This window comes from Limulus polyphemus, unplaced genomic scaffold (genome assembly GCF_000517525.1).
Source record: "Limulus polyphemus unplaced genomic scaffold, Limulus_polyphemus-2.1.2 Scaffold312, whole genome shotgun sequence".
Classification (NCBI taxonomy): Eukaryota; Metazoa; Arthropoda; class Merostomata; order Xiphosura; family Limulidae; genus Limulus; species Limulus polyphemus.
The window spans coordinates 513,605-536,189 of NW_013665922.1; the positions used below are offsets into that span (position 1 = coordinate 513,605).

The 22,585-nt window shown below is 32.5% G+C and overlaps 1 protein-coding gene across 1 annotated transcript in view; it reads left to right on the forward strand.

Annotated features, from left to right (window-relative positions):
• Positions 1-366: 366 nt before the first annotated feature.
• Positions 367-22,585, forward strand: part of LOC106457288 (nephrin-like) — a 37,195-nt gene continuing 14,976 nt past the window's right edge. Inside the window, exons 1-6 of the mRNA XM_022383147.1 lie at positions 367-456; positions 983-1,276; positions 14,001-14,291; positions 16,885-17,172; positions 17,842-18,141; positions 21,382-21,507. Coding sequence (XP_022238855.1) covers positions 450-456; positions 983-1,276; positions 14,001-14,291; positions 16,885-17,172; positions 17,842-18,141; positions 21,382-21,507 — 1,306 coding nt within the window. The 5' untranslated portion in view covers positions 367-449. The remainder of the gene's footprint in view (positions 457-982; positions 1,277-14,000; positions 14,292-16,884; positions 17,173-17,841; positions 18,142-21,381; positions 21,508-22,585) is intronic.

Here is a 22,585-nt window from a genome sequence, read left to right on the forward strand (position 1 = left end):
TGTACAGACCAACACAGTAATAAGAAATTAATTTAACATAAGATGAATGTGTATTTGAAACACTGGTACGTAGCCAATTCAATTATATTATCTTTAACATAAAAAGTGGTTTAATTAGATATATTTAAGTTAATTATTGAAATTTATACTTGTGAGATTACACATTGACAAAGGTCACGTGAAACTATTATGCATGGTATGTGCAGCATATTAAAAACAGATTTATTCTATTTATTTGATATTTGACTGTAGGAAAACCCATTCCATCACTGACGTGGTGGAGAGATGGAGAATTATTAGATGATACGTTTATAGTCGTAAACCATGATACTGTTCGTAACGAATTCGTAATTAGAAGTTTAAAAAGAGAAGACATCTTCTCCGAGTTGAGTTGTCAGGCATCAAATACCAATTATACAGACCCTGTTCGAAGTTCTGTTATCCTCGATATGAATTGTGAGTATAGATAACATTGCATCCGCAGTTAATAAATTAATCGAATTGTAATTCACTTTCCATTTAAATTACTGATATGAATTATACACATTTTAGAACATTACATTTTTAGTGATATATAGATTTAACATTTTAGATTCTCAATCTTTTTTAAAAATAATATATAATGTTGGAATATCTAAAAACATGAAAGATTAAATGATAAAAAATAACTTACAAAAGTAATATATTAAATATAATAATAAAAATAGTTATGCAGCAAAAATAAAATAATTAAATTTTGAAAACAAAATAAGTATTTAAGAGTGAGCGTTTATTGTAAAATATATTTTGGGTGCAAGTAAGTTAAGACTGCTCTATTAAAAATAAAAAGCCTATTGATTATAAACAACATAAAATAATACATTAACTTTGTAATGAAATGCTCATGTTTGTTTTTGTCGACCAATACAAAGGCTATGACAAGCTAATGAAATAAATTTAAATAACTTAATCATGGTACAGTAAATAACACTTTGTATTTCAGTGAGACCCATTGAAGTAAAAATTATATCACCTCAGCGACCTCTTTTAGCGAGGGAAAAAACACAAATAGCGTGTCAGTCTTTTGGTTCGCGACCAGCAGCAAACATACATTGGTGGAAAGACAGAAAAAAGCTCACGTCCTTTGCGACAATGGTAAAAGAGAAAAATTACACTATCAGTGAGCTAACGTTTATACCTGAGATAGAAGATAATGGCCGGTACTTATCGTGTGAAGCTGATAACCCTTTACTAACCAACAGAGGCTTAGAAGATGGGTGGATACTAAACGTTCACTGTAAGTTTTCTATAATGTTTTCTCATACCTAATTATGAAATTTCATGTCATTTACACAAGATACTGCAAAATAATTCTGACTATTGAAGTCATGATATATAAACAAAGATCAAATGCAAGTGCAGAATTAAAATGAACACTCCTTATTTAAGTTAAACACGGTGAAAATGTATATTTAACTTTTCACAACAGAGAGTTTACTGGAGAATTAGTTCTGTAGATACTGTAACTCCGTAATTTCTAGCTGCAAACTCTATCTCGCTTGATCATGTTCCAGACTGAGTAACTCTCACTTTAGTTACTGAAATTATTAACCTTAGGGTTACCCAGAATAACTAGAGCTACTTACGCAACTAGTCATTCCCAAATGAAATAAAAGAGGTGTCACCTGTTTGATATACCTGTATAGCTTCAAACACTATGAGTGACCGTTCAACTGTCTTTGCCACGGAAAGATTGAAGATGATACTTTAGGTAAATGACACAGAACAATTGGTATTTAGAACAAATGAGAGTTAACAACCTGCTTGACCAACATAATATATAGAGACAGCACATGCCTGCACAAATAACACATTTTGAATGTTCTTATATTAATAGATGGAGGTAGAAAACGTATAAGCATACTTATATGTTACATACAAATAAAACATACATAAAGAAACTCCAGAAAAAAAAGTGTTTTCGTATATTATTTCTTTTGTCTTTTAAATTTCATGTAGACTACAGCCTGTAATTGATAAGTAATTACAAAAAAAAACGTAGCTTATTAAGAAGCCTCATAATGAATCATTGGGCATTAAACAGGTTTTTATCTGAAGAAAAAACATTTGTGTATTCAATATATTAAACGAAAAAAGGATTTCGAAATATTTAGGATCGTTACCTAACATCGGATTGGGCTATCTCTCGCTGTGATTGTGCTGTCCAAGAAAATGACTGAATTCACTGACATGGTTTCGAATCAAGTGAAAGAAATATAATCATGGTGTGATGTTTCATCGAGGCAAATACGATTGGCAATAACAATTAGATATGTTATCAATATTATTTTCCTTTGTAAGATAATGAAAGGATCCCGCCAAGGGAACATTTCCCACTCCGTCACATCTGCCTTTCGGACTTATATCTTCGGACTTACAACACTAGAAACCGAGTTTCGATACCCGTGGTGGGCAGAGCACAGATAACCCATTGTGTAGCTTTGTGCTTAATTACAAACAAACAAACCGTCACATCTCCTCCAGCAATTTGCACTGTAGGAACAACGCTAGTATAGTTTACACTGAAAGCATTACAAAAGCCGTTCTTCTTGTTTGATCTGAAGTAGTAATTTTCAGACTGGTTGACGGTTGTTATATGATAGTTAATTGTACGTGTTTCATTTGACATAGCTGTAGAGACTTGAATTTTGATCACCTTTCAAACAATCATGCAATATGAACACAGACTGTCTAATCGTGTTTTCCCTCTATCGGTCAGCAGTAGCTTGCAACAGTAACCACAGGTTTTCCTATTGCCAGTCGTATTTCCTTTCTTCGATTCCCGGTGCTGAGAGAATATTCTGATAATAGGTGGATTCGATCTTTTAATCAAACGTACATTATTTGTTAAGGATACTCCTGCTAGGCGAGCAAACAATATCATGTCTCTTTGTCTTGCAAATTAACCATGATATCTCTACTTCTCTGGATTTATAAAGCTTATGCAATCACATGACACATGGTTGTGTGGTTTTGAATTCCGCGCAAAGCTACACGAGGGCTATCTGCGATAGCAGTCCTTAATTTAGCAGTGAAAGAGTAGAGGAAAGGCAGCTAGTCATCACCGCCCACTGCCAACTCTTGGGCTACTCTTGATCGTCACATTATAACGCCCCCACGGCTCAAAGGGCAAGAATGTTTGGTGGGACGGGAATTCGATCCCGCGACTCTCAGATTGTGAGACAAGTGCCCTAACCACCTGGAAAAACCGGGCCCAAATGACACATGAGATGATCAATCTGTTTTGTGCTTGGAAATAACTGGAATGTTCTACAAATGTTCTTCTTATGTACCAGCTTTAACTTCAAGAGTTTCGATCCATAAATGAAATATTCGATAAACATTAATATTAATTTATAAATATTATTTGGTAGTTTGCATAATATCAGAGAAAACTGCAAAGAACGTTATTTGATCAAAAACTTATACCGATGTAAGAAGAAACTGCAGATTTTTAGAATACTTCATATTTGTACCGTTAAACGTAAGCCTATGGTAAGAAAAGATCAGTTTTTGAAAAACAACTTATGTAAAAACAATACTATTCTGAAAAGTTGAGTTTCAATATCCACTTTTTATAAATTGCCTGTTACAACGTTTGAAGAAAAGAAAGTCCACGGATTTAAAAGTTTCAATTATCTTCATTTTTCGGAAACAGTTAAATGAATGGATCCATTATTAAATGCATATGAAGTTTTCTGAATATTTTTTAAAGATTTCGATAACATTTCTTAATTATTGGAGAAACGTTTCACTATCAATATACTCTAATATATATTAAAATATTTTAAAATGTAATTAAATTCTAAGATATTAAATTTATTTTTTGCATATACTCACGATATAAACTACAGATTGGCAACTTTAAGCGAACATCTGTAGCGAAATAAATAAATTTGATAAAAGTTATACTTCAACTTAATTCAGCTCACACCTAAACAGTTCTTGTTGAACCAGTTTCTAAATATAAATACGTCTCAAACAATACTATATCTACATCCCAGCCAGACTAAGGAGTTCTGGTATTACGCAAATGACCTCTTCGGTATTGGATATAGCATATATGGTGTGGTTTATGCATTACTACGCGCTCTTCTCTACTTTCACGCAGAAGTTCTTATAATATGACTAGCTTTGTATATATTAAGAAAAAATGTAGTACACAGTTTTAAATTTAGACTTGCGCGATACCTTTGCAATAAAAAAAAATAAAAATGAGACTACAGTATTTTTAATGCTTGAAACGTTAAACAAATTAGAATACGTTTGTTCAATAACCATTATGAGTTGTAAGGTCACATGGAAGTTAATTATTTCCGTCTGTGTAACGCATATAAAACTTTGTTTATTAAAATATTTATCTAACTGTTATTGTTTGTTTGAAGTTAAGCTACACAATGGGCTATCTGTGCTCTGCCCACCACGGGTATCGAAATCCCGTTTTTAGCGTTGCAAGTCCGCACACATACCGCTGTGCCATCGGGGGACTAACTCCAATTTATGCATACAGATTAAAGTAGGCGTGACAAATAGATATAACTGATAAGTATATAATTGGTTTCTCTTAAATTTCCAGCAAAGCTACTCAAGGGCTATCTGCGTTAGCCACCCCTAATTTATCAGTGATAGACTAGAGAGAGAGGGCAGCTAGTCAATCCACCGCCAATTTTTGGGCCACTCTCTTACCAGCGAATAGTGGGATTGGCTGCTATATTATAATGTCCCCAGAGATGAAAGTGCTAGCATGTTTGGTGGCGGGAGCTTGAACCCGTGCACTACGAGTCGAGCGCTCTAAAACCCAGGCCATGCCAGTCCCGACAACTATTTAAAGTAGTCTCAAACTTTATTTCTACACAAACAAGTTTTGAACAATTCGACTTTCAAGATATACGTATCTGCATGAGCCGATGTTTCCATTTATGAACGTTATATTTTAAGATTTGTGCAAGAAATCAGCTAACAGATGTTTCCGTACATCAAAGCTGTCTTCAAGTTTTGTACAACGAAAAACCTTTTCAACTATTTGTTCATGAAATTAATTTTAACTGAATATAAAATTAGAAACACCTCTTGTACATGTTTATACTTCTGCAAGAGCAAAGTAGAAAAACATTTTTGATCTTAGATTTTTGTGCATCAAAACGCATCTTAATTCTTTTAAACGACCTTATTTTCATTCATATAAAAGATACATGCAAAAGAAGTTCTTACTTAATCTTAAGGTGTAATAATACATTTTTTCTGGTAATTGTAAAACTGTAATTTTTTTTTAACTGTATACTCAGATTTTAATAGTAGTAATAAACGACCTTATAGTACTAAATTTGTTATTTTTCTATAACTGGACACTAAATGTTTCGCTTTACAGCTTCTTCAGGAACGTTTTCCCTGAAACACAAAATGCAATTGACAGTACAAAGCTACTATTGGTTCAAATAATATATTCTAGTCGAATCTATAGCGCGCATTCCTAAAGCGTGCGTTTCACATATTTTAAAAGTTGTAAGGTTTATTGTTCAAAGAACTATATAGTTGAAATAATTAACTGCTACCTGTGTGAACAAAAGTTCTATCAAAGTTACAGATATGAATAAGAAAAGATAAGAGAAAAAATAAGATAATTATAATTATAGACAACAACCTTTGTCCCTATTCATTAGTGGTCGTAATTGTTCGATGAGAAGAGCTACTTAAAACTTAATGTAAAAGCACTTTGCAGCTAAGATAAGGATTTGTACAGAGAACGGTGGTTTCGTATCAGGTGTTATTTGTCCAAGATTAGTTAAAAATGATCTGCAACCGCGCTTCTTTCATGTTGTTGTTTATAAAGATAGTCAACATGTTCTTCTATCCTTGTGGGTAGAATTCTTCCGGTTTCCCTGACGTACGCATAATGGCAGATGTTACATGTAAGATGGTAAACAACAAAGGAAACAAGACGCCCATATTTAAACTGCAAATTCGTTTTTGTAAGAGAGCTGGCCTTATTTCATTGTAGGGTAGTGTACTGAGATTTTGAAAGTGGGATTTCGATGGTTGGATCTGGCCGATCCATTATTTTAATCGGCAGTTCATATTTCTTGATTATAGCTTTTATTTTCTTGGAGATAGTTTCATCAAATATAGGTACTTTAAAAACAATCTTATTTGTGTTGTCTTTGGAAAATTGTCGTTTTTTTTCCTCTTGGTTTATATGTATTTTTTCATGTAGGAGATGCGATGCTGATTTTTTGCACGACGCAAAATGTCTTTGTTGTAGAAAGGTGGATATTCAATGCTCAAAAGGTGTGATTTTGGATCAAAGCGTGTAGTGTTTTTTTTTTTTTTTTCACTAGAGTTGTGATAGATTCTCCAATAATTGCACCTTTCCTTGAAGCTTTGAGATAAAGGGATTTGTATATAAGAAAAAAAATGTTTTCTAATTGGTTTGTGAAACAAGGAAGATTGTATGCTATTCTCATAACTTGCATCATGAAAATCTATGTTCCTCTTGTCATTCGAATGATTCACAGTGAAATGGATGTTTGGGTCTATGGAACTTAGAAAGTCTAAAAATTTGACTAAAGAAGAAATATTATTGTTTCATAATCCAAATATGTCATCGATGTCTCTAAGCCAGGAATCAGAGCCAGTGTTGGTATCTTGGCGCCACTTGTCAACTGTAAAAGGTACATAAGTAATAGCTAATCGATCACTCATTGCGACATCACTTGGTTGGAGATATAGTTTGTTGTCAAAACAAAAATATCCATTGTGAAGGTTGAAGAGTAAGATTTTTCTGAAAGTGTCCATTATCACTCCGTAATTCTCCGAATTGTTTATGTGAGTTGACAAGAATCCACACTCTGCATTAACGCCATCTTCTGTCTGTATAAATGGGTAGAGAGTAACAACGTCCAATGTAAAGATGATTGTTGTGTTCGTCACTGTGTGAGATATATCCGCGATAGTAGGTCTTGTGTATTGTTTACATGTGCTGAAATGTACTTTAGTAACGGCATTAAAATGGTATGCATAATCCAAGGCAGACTTTCAGTGCCACTGCCATAAGCTGAGACTATGGACCTTAGTGGTTTATGTTCTTGTAGTAAAACTTATAATTCTGGAATGTGGCTCTTAGAGGGTTTAACTTCATTTAGAAGTTCCTTAGGGAGGTTACATGTGTTTGTAAGTTCATCAGTAATCTATTTATCTTTCGTCTCAATTTTTTTGTTGTTGAGTCACTTTTAAGTATTTGAAATTTACTCTCGTCTTTTTTATGAGCAAATACTTTTTGTTCGTAAATGTTTCTGTTCATAACTACAAAACCTTTGCATTTGTCAGGTTCTTTGACATGATGTTATTATCCTTTTTAGACTTTTAAGGACTAATTGTTTTGGGGGGTATAAGTTGGGCTTGTCCTGATAATTTCTATGTCTTTGTAAAACGTTCCTGATCGTTTTACTCACACTCGCGATTTTCGTTTGAATATATTTATTAGTGTCGGGAGTTTGTCGCTTATTGGTATCAAAAGGGTTTTTATTGAGTCATTTGGGTTTGGTTTGTTTTGAATTTTACTCAATGCTACAAGAGGACTATCTGCGTGAACCGTCCCTAATTTAGTAGTGATAGACTAAAGGCACGGCAACTAGTCAACACCACCCACCGCCAAACCTTAAGCTACTCTTTTGCCAACGAATAGAGGGATTGACCGTCACATTATAATGTTCCACGACTGAACGGTCGAGAATGTTCGGTGTGACGGGTATACGAAACTGCGACTCTTACACTCAGATTACAAGTCGAGCACTAGAACCACCAGGTCATACCAGGCTCGAGTCATCTAGAAGCTGCGTGATTTGTTTCATCAGTAGTTGACCAAAGTTCAGAAACGAAATTAATGTCTGAATCAGTGTTATCAGTTTCAATGTTGGCTGTAGTAGATGTTGAGTTTGTGCCATTTTGCTGTATAATACAGTTGATTTCGCTGTTGTTCGTGGTAAGGATTAGTCGTTTTTCTATTTTCATAGAAGTGGTTCCATCACGTAGAATAAAAAGCATCTTCAAGGGAAGCCAACGTGTTTAAACAGACCTAGTTGGAAAGTTTAGTTTTAACTGTAAAACCTGGTCCTCTAGCTAGTAGATTCAAAGAAGAAATTGATATTTAATGTCCATGAGCCAAGAATATAAACTGGGAATATTTTCTTAGAAAATATTCAAAATTATTTGGTTTTGTTGGGTTAGACTTAGGTGTTTATTTTTCTTTACAAATAACGTTATTGTTAAGTCAATCATAATGAAAGAGAAGAAAAAAGAACTAACCAACTTTTTCTGTGATTTCTGGTTCTCCTTTATACAATTAGGTAATTTGAAATGGTTCCGAATACTTTTAAGATTCTTGAATGTTGATTTAAATACTAAAACCGTATTTACCGTTAGAACTTGTGTTCTTGAGAATGATTGCATCAGTGATCGAAACGCTGTATCACTTTTAAAATTTTTCTTCCGTACCGTAAAAGCTGCAACTCGTAACAAAATAATACAATTGAAGCTTTATACTGTTAGTTACGGTTTATGTTTTAGTGGAGCGCTCCTGAAGAATAGCAAATTTGGTGTTATAAGAGCGTTTATTACTAGTATTAAAATATATTTTATATACCAATATGCCCTACAAAAATTATATAATGTATACTCAGATTATTTGTTTTTGATTTAAAGTTGCTTCGCAAGCATCCAATAACCAGTTATTATTTTACGGTGAAATGGATTTTTCAAAATACTAATATCACCGTAATATAGCAAGTAGCTTTAGGGAGTCAAAGCTGTTAAGTTGATTCTAGTTACACGAGTGCGCCCCCTAGTGGCACAGCAATATGTCTGCGGACTTAAACGCTAGAAACCGGGTTTCGATACCCGTGGTGGGCAGAGCACAGATAGCCCTTTATGTAGCTTTGTGATTAACTTCAAACAAACAAACAATACACGAGTGTATAGGAAGTATGATATTTAGGCTAACATATAGTATCATAGGTTTCACTACGAGATAAAGCCAGCTCCATCACGATAACTATTTAAGTCGGATGATTCTCTTTTGTGACCATAACCTTCATCTCATAGGCCCGGCATGGCCAGGTGGTCAGGGCGCTTGACTCGCAATCTGAGGGTCGCGGGTTCGAATCTCCGTCACACCAAACATGTTCGCCATTTTAGCCGTGGGGACGTTATAATGTAACGGTCAATCCCACTATTTGTTGGTAAAAGAGTAGCCCAAGAGTTGGCGGTGGGTGGTGATGACTTCCACTGTCTTACACTGGTAAATTAGGTACGGCTAGTGCAGATAGCCCTCGTGTAGCTTTGCGCAAAATTTAAAAAAAAAAATCACAAGGTGTTATTCTTTATAATTCTGTCATATTCTAGAGTAGTTGCATGTGTTACGTAATAAGAAATATAAATAAACATTGTTTTTTCTTATGAAGGTTAGTTGATTGTAATTGAATTACTTCAGACTTTTTAAGGCGTTAAAAACTTGTTTGTGTTGCGAAATTTCAACACTCTAGCCACAGCCGTCAATGACACAGTCAAAAGTAATTCACGTAAATACTAATTAACTAAAGTTATGTGTTTTATATAACAAAATCAATTATTGTTATTCCAGAAAAACAAACAACATATCATTTTATTTTAACTTTGACTAATTTCTCAAGCTCTTTTAGGCATACTAACTATCAAAATAGTATAAACAAGGGAACTGATTGATTTTTATTTATTTGTTATTTTTATTTATTTACAAATTTATTAATCTTATTGTTAAAATATATTACTAGTTTTCTACTTTATATATGTATTCTGCTTCTATATCTGAATGAATGGAATAAAAATATTTGTTATCTTCTTTTGTTCATATCTTTATTATTATTAATGTCTACTTGAAAGAAATGCCCACACGGCAGTTTTAATAAAACAATTAGCTCTTCAAAGTTTTGATTTAAATCATAAGTTTTTAATGTAATGTATTATACGTTTCCCTTCTATTTGAGAGAGAATATTTTTCTGTAATATATGTGAAATCCTACATTTAACACTTGAAACTTGTTGAATTTTAATATCATCAATCTATTTGGAATGAAGGAGACTCCTTATGTGTGTAAGGCATTGCAATTGGCAAAAACCATAGTTTGCTAGATATAAAACACTGTAGATTGCTAGATCAACATATGTTAATTAGGCTATTACATCTCACAGAACAAAATATAAAAATATAAAAGACGGCAAAAATACTAAAGCCATCCTTTAAAATTTACCTGAACGGGGCTAAAAATTAAAAAGTATAAAGTAATTATGCTGAAATAAGATCTGTTCAGAAAAAGATACGCGGTGCATCAGTTTTCAGTGTCTCGTTAATCTTTCTTATGATTCTTTGTTATTTGAATAATTTGTGGTTAAAGCGATATTACTACCTTAGAAACTCACAACCTTAAAGTCTGTAAAATATAAACATATATTAACTGAAAAATCTGTAAGAAAAGTTGCAGTTTTTGTTGCATTGAATAAACGACTTAAATATTTCATTTGAACGATCTCAAGTGACTTATATGAAGAAATGTAAGCTTATTTAAAGCAATACCTATTAAGTAATAGGAAGATTTAAGGAGTTGGAGAAATTATATGTCAGAAAGAGCTCTAAAAATCTATGTGATATATTCTTACGAAACTAGTATTAAGCATAAACTTTGAATATTAAGCTGTAATAAAACCTTTCGAAAATGTAAAATTTCAACAAGAATACATTTACATAAACTAACATATATTTATATATTACTGAGGAAGCCAACCAATTTGAACTATGAATGTACATTCACTACACCTAGACACAGTATATACTACACTATATACATATATGTAATGTGTAACAGTCGTAATTTACTATGGTTGCACATTGTTCGACCCTTTTTAAGTTCTCTGTTTTCTTGAGCTTTAGGGGAGTAGTGAAAATTACATATGCTTGGTAAACATGAACTTTGAACACGTAATATGAATTTACGGTTGGTATGTACCAACGGGGGAAGCGAATAGTGTGGAAAGACGTAGAGTTTAAATGGATACCTTGGTCTGAGATCTGGTTGATTGGGTTGTGTGTTTAAGCTTCTTATTGTTGCACATGTAACGTTTTATCGTCACCCCGTAACTTACGTAACTGGAAAAAGACAACCAAAGAGAAATGCCACAAGTTGGGAGAGAGGGAGGGAAGCTCGTTAAAACACAACCTAGCCGGTTTTGAATTCTCGTTGATTAAAGGTGTTTATGCCTTGAGACACAATCTGATTCTGGGGAGAATCAAGGAGATATTAGAAGAGAAAGTACAGAAAAGGATGAAGCACAAGAGCAACTAGGCGGTAGGCTTAACAACTAAATTTGTGACATAAGGAGAAAAGAGAGAGGAAAAAAACACTGAAAGAGAGAGAGTAAAAAGTAGCATCCTACTAACAGTCAACTAATTTAGACACACAGATGATCTTCCTGCAGATGATCGCGGCTACTGACCTTAAACCCGATATTGTATTGTGGTCATGTTGGACGAGTTGAAGGTCTCCTGGGAAGGAATATCGATATATTACGTGAATATAAAATCTCTAAGTATTCTGAAATCATTGATGTTTGCAGTGATAGAGGGTGTACGATCCACTGTTTCGCGATTGAAGTAGCGTGAAAAGGATACGCAGGTGAGTCTTTTGATCGTTGCTTTTCTAGACAAGAAGAGCATATATGGAAAAGCCAAGTGACAAAGGAAGTATGTATAAAGGTACTGAGACGGCTTGACGGGTCATGAAAAAACTTTATTGTAAATCGACTGTGGATGACAAAATCTTGTCGAAACGTCCTACATTAATAATAAAGTTTTTTCATTACCCAGTCAATGCGTCTCAAAACCTTTACTTTCTAAAAAGTGTGTTTCTCGCTATCAAGAAGTATGTATAAAGACAGCAAAGGCATAGCTCTGGATCTGGTAGAAGTATAGAGCTAGTACACAACTTCGTGTGCACTGAAACAGAGAAAATACGCCTGCCGGATGCATGATGAGTGTTCAAAAGATCGAACAGGAACATAGTCAGCTGGCTGTGGTGGTGATCTAGTGTTCAGTGCTTGGCCCGCCCTTTACTTGGATGGTCGCCTCGAGGATAAAGGGCCGAAACGACCAGTGAGGGCACCTCGACTGAGGATCTGCTACTGATTATCTTCGGGAAGACTGCAATTTGATTTATCTATTTTGTAACAACCGTAATTTACTGTGGTTGCACATTGTTCAACCTTTCTTATGTTTGTCTATCTTTTCTTGAACTTTAGGGGAGTAATTCGTGAAAATTACATATGTTTGGAAAACATGGTTCATAAGCTTTGAACACGAAATATGTATACATGGATTTAGTGTTCAATAAACCTTCGCTCAAATTAAAATGGGAACGTCATAATGCATAGTTACATGGCATTTAACAGCTTGCCACACTAATTCAATACATCAAGGCCATGTGTAATAATAGTAAACTGCTTATATATTTACGAGTAACTACTTTTCTTGAGTTATGGATGTATGAACTAAAACTACAATTTTGTCTTCTATAACTTATTTTGAATTGTATCAAAATATGTACATAAGTTTGATTATTTAATGCATCTCTAATTCTGCTTACATTGATAAAGAGAATAATATGATTATGTATTAAAAAAATAAGATTTTTTCTACGAATCATTTGACGTCACTCATGTTTAATGTATTTTTTGTCTGTACCATACTATACTTCTGATGTTAATATATTTTTGCACTTAAATTTCTAGTTGCATGTACTGTGATTAATGCACTTATGATGTACTTAATCTCATGAGGATATCAAACAAAATGTTACTTTCATAAAAGGCTCTCTGGAAAACGAAATGTTCTTTAAGTAACTTAAAATTTGCAATTATAATCTCAATTTTGATTTTTTTACCTGCTAGAAAAGTGTATATATATATAAGTTCAAATATATAACAATTTTATGGTGAATTTTTGAAACCAGTGTAGGATGCACTTAAATTTAATGTTTATTAATGAAGAACACACTTACGTTTACAGATGTTTTTGTTGTAACCCCTGAAAGCATCATTAACTAAAACGCTATATATCTATACATATATATATAGATATATCATTCTTTCGAATATACTTTTCTTATCATTTTGAGGTGCTGAACATCCTCGTTCCTGATTAATGACGTGTTTTTACATTATCTAACAAAAAATAGGCTTATTAAGTTACAAAAGTGTGAACGCTAAAATTAGAGTAGATTTTATAAAGTTCTATGCTGTTTTTGCAATCTTCCTTAACTTACTTGTCATTATATTAATTATTATATAAATCGTACTACACCTGCTCTCTGTTGGCTCAGTGGAAAGCCTGAGAGCTATTACGCTAAAAATCGGGTTGCGATACTCGCGGTATGCAGAAGACAGTTCACTGTGTAGCTTTATGCTTTGCAAAGAAAACAACAACAAAGAAACCTTCTACACATATTTATATTTAGGAAAGTAAAAACAAAAAAAAGATCTATTGAAACGCCCATCACTGAAAGTTTTAGTATTGTTACTTCGAAACCTTTTAAAGAATGAACGAACTAAAACGATAAATTATTGGTTCACTATTACAAAATCGCTTTCCAAGTGTCGTTTTCGTAATAAAAGAAAAAACAACCTTTCAAAGGTAAAGAATGAATAAGTATGTATTAACGATAAAGTGAAATTTATTACAAATGTGCTAAACATACATTTATTTGTTTACTGTATCATACAAAGTTATATTAAAAACATTTTCAGCTGCGAATTGATTGTACATATGTTTGGTCGTATTCAATTAAACTGACATATGTAAACCTCGACCAATTTCTAATGAATTATTTGAGCGGTGTAAAAATGGATTCTACATACTGACATAGTTGATCTTGTTTTCGGAGATGATCCACAGGTTACCTTAAAACTGGGCTCAAATATTCAACTGGAAACGATTGCTGAAGGGAATGACGTGTACTTTGAGTGTCATGTTCAGGCTAATCCTTGGGTGGATGACATTATCTGGTTACACGAAGGGATACCTATTCGTAACAAACAAGAAGAAGGGATTATTATTAGCAACCAGAGTTTGGTTCTACAGCATATAAAGATTACATCGAGAGGAAAATATCAGTGTATAGCATATAATAGCCAAGGCTCAGGAAGAAGCAATAAAATTGAAATTAGTCTAAAATGTAAGTGTTTTTTTTTTATTTAAAGACTGGTAAATTAAAACAATTTTAGCATTAATAGCAATAAGCAATAATTAGTTTAAGCTCTCTTTTTATATAAAATTCTATTAAATTAAAGATGAACTACAACAATCAATTCAATGATGTTGAAGAAAACTAATTAGATTTAGTTTGTCTCATATACGTGAGAAAAATACACTGCTCTATACGTTGATTTATTACGTAACATTAAGCTTTCCTTTCAGGTATCAGGTAGTTTAAAGAAAAAATATAGAATATGTTGTTCGACTATTTTTCTCTTTAAATGTATCACTTATATTGAGAAGTGTAGTTCGGTTAAATTATAATCACTAATAAGCAAAATAAACTTTATGGATTTTAACAACCAGAAAAATCATACAAGCGCTTTGAAATTCTTTAACTTTTGTAAACCAGTAAAAATATACTTAAAATAGTTTTATGAAACTAAATTTATAAAGTGGAACATTTTAATTTATACCAGAGAAATATTCCTGCTTTATATTCCTCATATCTGATAGGATCACAAGGAATACCAGAAAACCATTTTTTTTAATGGGAATGATTTCGTGGGTTGGCGTTACAACTGTAGAAGTTGTTTTGTGAAAGAATATCATATACGTGGAAAATAATTACGCTTCCTTTATTATACAGGATTATCCACGCTGATTTCTAATAATACTTCAGCTCAGTAGTGCTGAAATATTCTAAATAAACATCAACTGGAAAATGTGCTGCTCGTTGCTGGATTTCTCACATGGTTGAACATCCTGATGGTAAACTGTATTTCAACTGAAATACTTTAGCAATCCCTTACAATTACATTTTATACAGTCCTGTTATATTTGTCATCCTTTGTTCCACATTATTACCTTGGAAGTCGGTAGTCACAACAGTCTTCTGTTCAATAGGACTTTCTTACCTATTTTATGTAACTGCTCTTTCAGCTTTTGACACTTGATTCAGATCTTGCATCGTAGCCGAGGTTTTTTGTTGTCAAAACCTTTATCATTTTAAATGTATCTATTAAGTATTATAGTTATGAAAGTTTTGTTTCCTTGGATAAAATAAAAGGTATTTGATTTTTCAATGTCTGCAAAATTATAGAAAAGTGCGTTATATTTTCTATGTATATCATAAACTATGGTTGTTTTGGTAATATATCAGACAATATTGTATTCTAAACAGAATATTCTTTTCCTAAATACCTACAAAACAAGATGTTGTTTTATACAATGGGAAGGGAAGAATAGTTTTAATTCTTGTTAGTTTTGTGGTGGTCCTACATGACACTAAAATGTTACTTTTTCGGTTCAAAAGTTAAATGATGCCTTGATAAGATAATGTTTACTAATAGTTGTACATACATACGACCACTCCATTTTAAAGGTCGCTATGCCTTGGGTGTAATTGCAAAGTATATTAAACTATGGTTGAAAATGATTTTTAATCAATAACATTAACATCGTTGAAAATAGAAACTTTAATTTTGTTTCACGTTGTAAACACTTATTACAAATAAGAATTAACTGTCTGAATATATTTTAATATATTTTAATTTTAAAAAAAAAAGTTTCAGATGGTCCATAATGAGCTTATCCGGGTAGAATGTTAGCCATAGATTTGCACATCTTGTACATTATATTTTTAGACTACAGTAGAGTTAGTACTATATGAATACAACTATTTGGTGTGTAAGGAATAGCATAAATACTAATTTAATTCTTTAGTTGATTTAGTTATGCGACGTTTGAACGGGTGGATGTGTTTTAGAATTAGCTTGTGTATACATGACTTGTAGCACTTTTCCAGAAGGACATCTCTTTTGATTATATTGTGTACTGTTTCCTGAGAGATGGTGGCAGCTTTGCCACTGACTTTTGTTTTCGTTGATTTTCACCTATTACAAGATACCAAACTTTTCTGACCACAGGTTGGGAATGACATGTTGCAGTTAACTTTTGGACGGTACTAGTTTCCCAAGTTGACCAATATTCCTATGTTTCCCGATGTGTAGAATTTCTATTATATTTTTAATAATTTTATGAATACCTTTATGACCAGAGTGTATAAATATTTTGTGTCGAAATGGGCTGTTACATATCTTTCCCAAAAGCGACAACTTTTAAGTGGCATCATACTACCTACAAAACACCGTAACACCGTGACTTTATATCCGTTACGACTGTCACGAAAGTGTCTGATTTATACAATGAACATCGTTTTAATATAACGTATCCGATCCCCTGTAATGATATAAAACTCTTTCTTTAGTTCATACGAAAACACTTACTGTATATACGTAAGTTTGTGTTTTTGAACAATTAAAAGATTATTGAAGTGCAATATAATTTCACTTTTTCCTGAAGTTCAACTGCTAGCAAGAGTAAGCATCGTTCTCATTATTGCCAAGAGTTGGGTTTGTTTTTATTTATAATAAACAATGTGGAATAATTATATTGCTTTCATTTTGTTTTTCTCTTGTACATCTGTATTAGTATAATAATGGAATCTTAAGTCCGTAAATTATATGAAACTAAATAACGTGTTTAAGTCTGCTTTTACGTTGTATTTTCAGATATTCCTGTTTGTTGTGATCATCGTGAACAAGTATATCGGCTTGCTAAGAATGAAAGCGCTATCATTAGCTGCTGTGTTGATTCTAATCCAAGAAATGTTGACTTTTTTTGGACTTTAAATAATTCACAAGAAATGGTTAACATACATTCTTTTTATGTCAACAAAACAACAAGCGTACTCACGTACAGACCAAGAAGTGAAATAGATTATGGAATTCTGCTCTGCTGGGCAAAAAACGATGTTGGTGAGCAAAGGGAGCCATGCATATTTAATATTATATCCGTAGGTACGTAGTTTATCATCAGTTCCTTATAATTATAGAAATATTCACCTCTGTACTTCCAACGTTTTCTAGATAACAGTTCAAACTGATCAGTTAGCTTATTTACAAATATGTAAGGGTTAAGTGTTTTGATAGTGAGTGCGAGACGAAACTACTTATATTGTGCTTATAAATTGAAAGACTTTACAGTACTTTTTGTGACTGAGCTCTTGTTATATATAGAAAAAAAAACAAATATTTTTAAAATGCAACTTTCATTTTTAAAATGGCATTTTTTTAGTAGAGTAACAATATAGAATAATTTGCCCGTGATTAAAAGATAGAATATAACTAAATTTTCTGAGAAAAGTTGTCAGTGGATGAGCACGTGATATATCAGGCTCAAAGAACCGTAAATAATATAAAGTACATACATTTAGTTAGTCCTTTGAACTCCTATTAATTCTGAGGCAAATATTAAGTTAATCAATTTTGTATTATATAGGTAGTTTAACAACGGTAATTAAAAACTGTAGAACCTTAACCAAACGTGAAAGTTTAAAGTATTGATGTGTAAAAACAAAAAAATTCAAGAAGGATAAAACAGAAAAAAAGACTGCATGCCATTTTGCATTAAAGTTAGATTTAGAGAGAGAGTCTTAAGATTACATGTCTTTATCCAATGAATTGCAGGAAGGCCTGCTTCCTTGCAGAATTGCATCTTATTCAATATCACTGCAAGAGGATTTGCCGTGCGATGCAAAGAGGGCTACGACGGGGGACTAAACCAAACCTTTCATCTAGAGATTTACAGTTCTTTAAAAGAAAAAATTTTCCTCAACTTGACTCAAAACAAATCACCAGCCTTTCTTGCAACAAATCTTCCCCCTTCCACATCGTTCATCGTAACGATTTACGCTTCGAATTCTAAAGGAAGAAGCAATTTGGTTGTATTAACAGCAAGTACTACTCTAGCTACTCAAGAACTGAAAGGTAAACATATTAATTTTAGAAATGATTTATAAAATATGTAAGCTACTTCGTACCGAGTTTCGTAAGGTACTGTATTTGTTAAAATAATTGATCTATAATTCTGCATGCTTAACTGTATGTTTAAAGAAATTATTATTATTATCTATCGTGATGAAATTTCTAATTAACACTGCACTGTCCTGAAACATTGTAAACTCTATAAAATTTTCAATATCTATCATTTATTGTAGTATGCGTGTATTTTAAACCATTACTTCACTGTAATATTTAGAGGTTTATCGACTTCTAAGATAAGAAATTTTGATGTCTTCGTGAATCTTCTAATGATTATAGTTATCATATTCTTAGCAAAAATGAACAAACTATACTTTAGGTGTTTTAACCTATGGGCTATATGAGAAATATATCTTGCTTCAACTAAACTAATTCTCTCTGAATAGACAGACAAATATTATAAAACTTAAACGCATAGATTATCAGAAACATACGACTTGCTAAGTCTATCATATTTCGGTAAAATATATTCATTGTTATAAAGTTTGGTATAAGAAACAGCGGTGGGAGTTGAGACAGGTGAGAAAGCGGCTGGCTTTTAGTGAGTCGCTAAGAAAGTAATGCATTACAGCACTCTGGGGAAATTGTTATGTTTAAACTGATATCAGTAAACTCTTGATAGAAATAAGTATAACCTTAATAAAGTTGAAAGGAAAGCGAAATGTAAGTTTAGCACGATCATAACAAAGTTTCCCAGCTGTCTACCATACTAGCATTAATCATTTATTTTTAAACAAAGAACCACAAAATTTATAACCTGTAAGGATTAAGTGAACCACCCACAAAAACAATATAGACAAGATAAGAATGAAAAAGAAATTTACTCTCTTTCCCGACTTCAATGCTCCGTCGAATTGACTTTCCTCCTCTACTTTTGTTGACGTGATTCCAACGTGAAACTCTTCTTTTGTGTTAGGTTTCGATTTCTAATGAATTGATCAATACTTCTTCTGATACAACTTTCTTATGATCTTGCTATACTTGTACTTTGCTTTCCGTTTAACTTTATTAAGGTTGTATTTATTTCTATCAGACACATACTTATACCAATTCTAACATAAAATCAATAACACATAGGTTTAGAAATAGTTTTGTTTCTTACTGGTAGCACATCACTTTCTTCCTTCGCCTCTCTTTCTCTCTCAGTTTATTCGGTCTCTCTCGCAACTCCCGGTCTTTTTTTTTTCCTTTATTTTGTTAAACTCGTGTCTTTTATATCCATTTCTTAAAATTCGCGCGGAACAAGTCTCTTTCTTTCTCACCTTGTACACATGTTTTGATTATAACATTTCATAACCATAGGGGGTCCTGTTGTTTCCATAGCGCTGAAGAAGAAAGGTGGTCGCTCCGTCCATAACTTTTCTGACGGCTCAGGGTTCTGTAATCCTCAGATTTCTTAGGAACTGGCCAAAACGCGGGTGTTTCTCACCTTTCTCAACTCTAACTAACGTTTCTTACACCAAACTTTATAACAGTCACCAGTCATTGTGTAGTATAAGATTTAATATTTTACACTATTATTAAACTCCAGCTAACTTACGAAAAATCAACGACGTAGTGTTCATAAAATATATTGATTTCAGTTACCATATTTGCCCTTAACGTAACTTTTACTTAACAAAACACTTTGTGTTCAAAATAAGTATTCCAATATTTATTGTAACTCACAACTGAACAATCTATATGTTTATTTGGGTAACACACAGGACTCTAAAATGATATGTTTCTATAGCTCGATTACTTTCGCTTGTTGTTTCAGTCGAGGCTTTCCCATTTTATTTTCTATATGTACATTCATTCGGCGTCGTCTACACTCTACTTCACTTCTAAAGAAACATTACCAGTGGAACTAAGATACAGTCTGTTCTGCGTCGTCTTCCCGTGTATTTGTTTAAGAAACTTTCTCTTTTTGCTGACTTAGTCTTCCGATGATCGATGTAGACTTTCGTTTTCGATTTTCAGTGTAAACTAGTTATAAGGGCACTACTGGTTAAGATGACCCGGGAACTAAAGTAAGTTTGTTTATTTGTGACACGGGCTTGTCAAGATATATTCAGTGCAAATTCGTTAAGGATGTGTCTGATTTTGGTTGGAAAGTTTCTTCCAGTTTTTCTTGTTTAGCTCATCGGTGATTAGCGGTGTAGTAAACATAAATTATACCCAACATACTTTTTTTTTCATATATTGAACATAATATAATAAAATACTATATTGCACAATAAAAGTGACAGCCAGCAACTTTTAATTTACAGGCTTATTTGATTTCTTTATTCATTCTGTATATACAATTCCAAAAACAGGTAGCTTTTATTTTTTTCTTAGCAACACAGTTGCTTGATTTATTTATGCAATTATGAATTGCTGCCTTTCGAAATAGCACATTTTGTTCGAAATATGACAAAGACTAAGTTACAGTTCATTAAAGTTGGGATTCACCAATTACACACTCAACCTGTACAACTTCTTTAGCCAGATGTCGGAAGCGTTCTTATGACGTGTTTCTTAATGACATATCAATTTCATTATATTTTCTATCATTAACAGAAAGAACATAATTTATAATATTCAAATATCAATATCTTGGAAGCATAAAAATAAACATTTATTGTGTTGTATTTTCCTTTTATCTCCTATTTTATTAACGTTATATTAAATAAAAAAGAGGCCGAATTAGTCCAAAAAAAGTATTTTTCTATCTGCTTAAATATATGTATATATATATGAAATAATAGTAATAATAATAACAAAGCGTCTGACTTATTTCACTTAAATGTTACATCTCTTTTATGAATTGTTATGGCATTGATTGCGTGGTGAAAGCAGTTTAGAAATTCATATTATATAATTTTAAATTATTTTAATATTACATGACCTTTAACCACTATTTTTGCGTTTTTCCAATTGATGTGTAACTATCGCGAACAATCAACTCGAAGATTATAACTATTTTGCAGCTGAAATTATAAGCTTACCCGCATTTTGTTCATACAAAATTACACTTATCACTTCTAATCTTGACAAATAAACTTCTTACAACATAGAAAATTATATCAGTTAGTACATTATTAAAAACAAAACAAATGTTCACGTTTAAAAATGCAAAATGGAAATATACATTTTAGTTTTTATTCAACTTCTTTTTTTGTAATTATAAGTTATAGTTTTCTTCTTCTATTTTTTTTCTAGGAGATCCGAAAACAACAACCATTAGTCCAACATTAGCTATTGTAATTGGTGTTGTAGGAACGCTCATTGTACTAGCTGTGGCTGTACTGATCTTTTCAAGATGTCGTCGGTGCAGAAAAAGTGCAGGTAAAATTAGAAGAAAAATAGAATTCTGTATGCCCTTAGAGAATCAGAAATACCACTTCTGGTACAATTTGAAGTCTGCTAGAAACTGAAATATAACATGATGTATTACATGTTTCAGACTGAAAATGAGTAAACGTTTTTAACCACACAAAATTTAAGGTGATACTTTGGTTCTTTACGCTTCCTAAAAAAAATTACCGTCATGTCTAATTCAATTATGACAGTTTAAACAGAAAGTATAATTTATCTAAACTTCATCTTTCACGTACTTTTTGTTTCCTAACGGCTATAAGACGCCACTACCAGTTAGGCTTTTGCCGTACAACAGAGCTCATCAAGCCATCTGTAATAATAGAAATGATGTTTAGATTTGTTTAAATCTAAACTGCTAAAGCTGGTAATGGTTATGATTTTAATATAACAACAATGTTGATCACAACACTTGTTCCTTGTTGAATAAAAATTTTCACAAAAAAGTGTATTGTAGAGTCTCAACTACTTTTTAAATGCACCATGTATAACAATACACAACGCATGAGCTATTGAAGCAGAGCCCCTTTCAGGGTAATAAGCGTGATAAAGCATGATGATAAAATGAGTTTAATAACATCATTACTTACCGTATTTTTCGGAATATAAGACTCACCCTTATTTTGAAGACAAAGTTTTGGGAAAAAAAAAGCTACAGTCACATTTGAAAGATTTTTATTGAACAAAAATTCAATTTGATATTTTAAAAATTAGCATATATTGTTTAAACATAAAAAAGCTCAAAACATCAAAATAAGAAAATACCGTAAATCAAAAAAAGGTTTACTGTCTCTTTTCTTTAGACATCGTAAGGGGTGAAAAATAGAACGAAAAATGAAAAAACAACTATTTTACTCCCAGGGCCTAAGATACGGTACTTCGGCATTCGGTGACGCATCCAACTCGACAGTAAGCACGTGCCAGACTGCCGAGTATCAATTGAAAATTGAAATACCGATTAGGCGATTACCGACGCTAATTGCATTAAGCGCTCTGATTGGTCAAGCACATTGCACATTTGAATCCAAGGCAAGCACTCATAAACGAT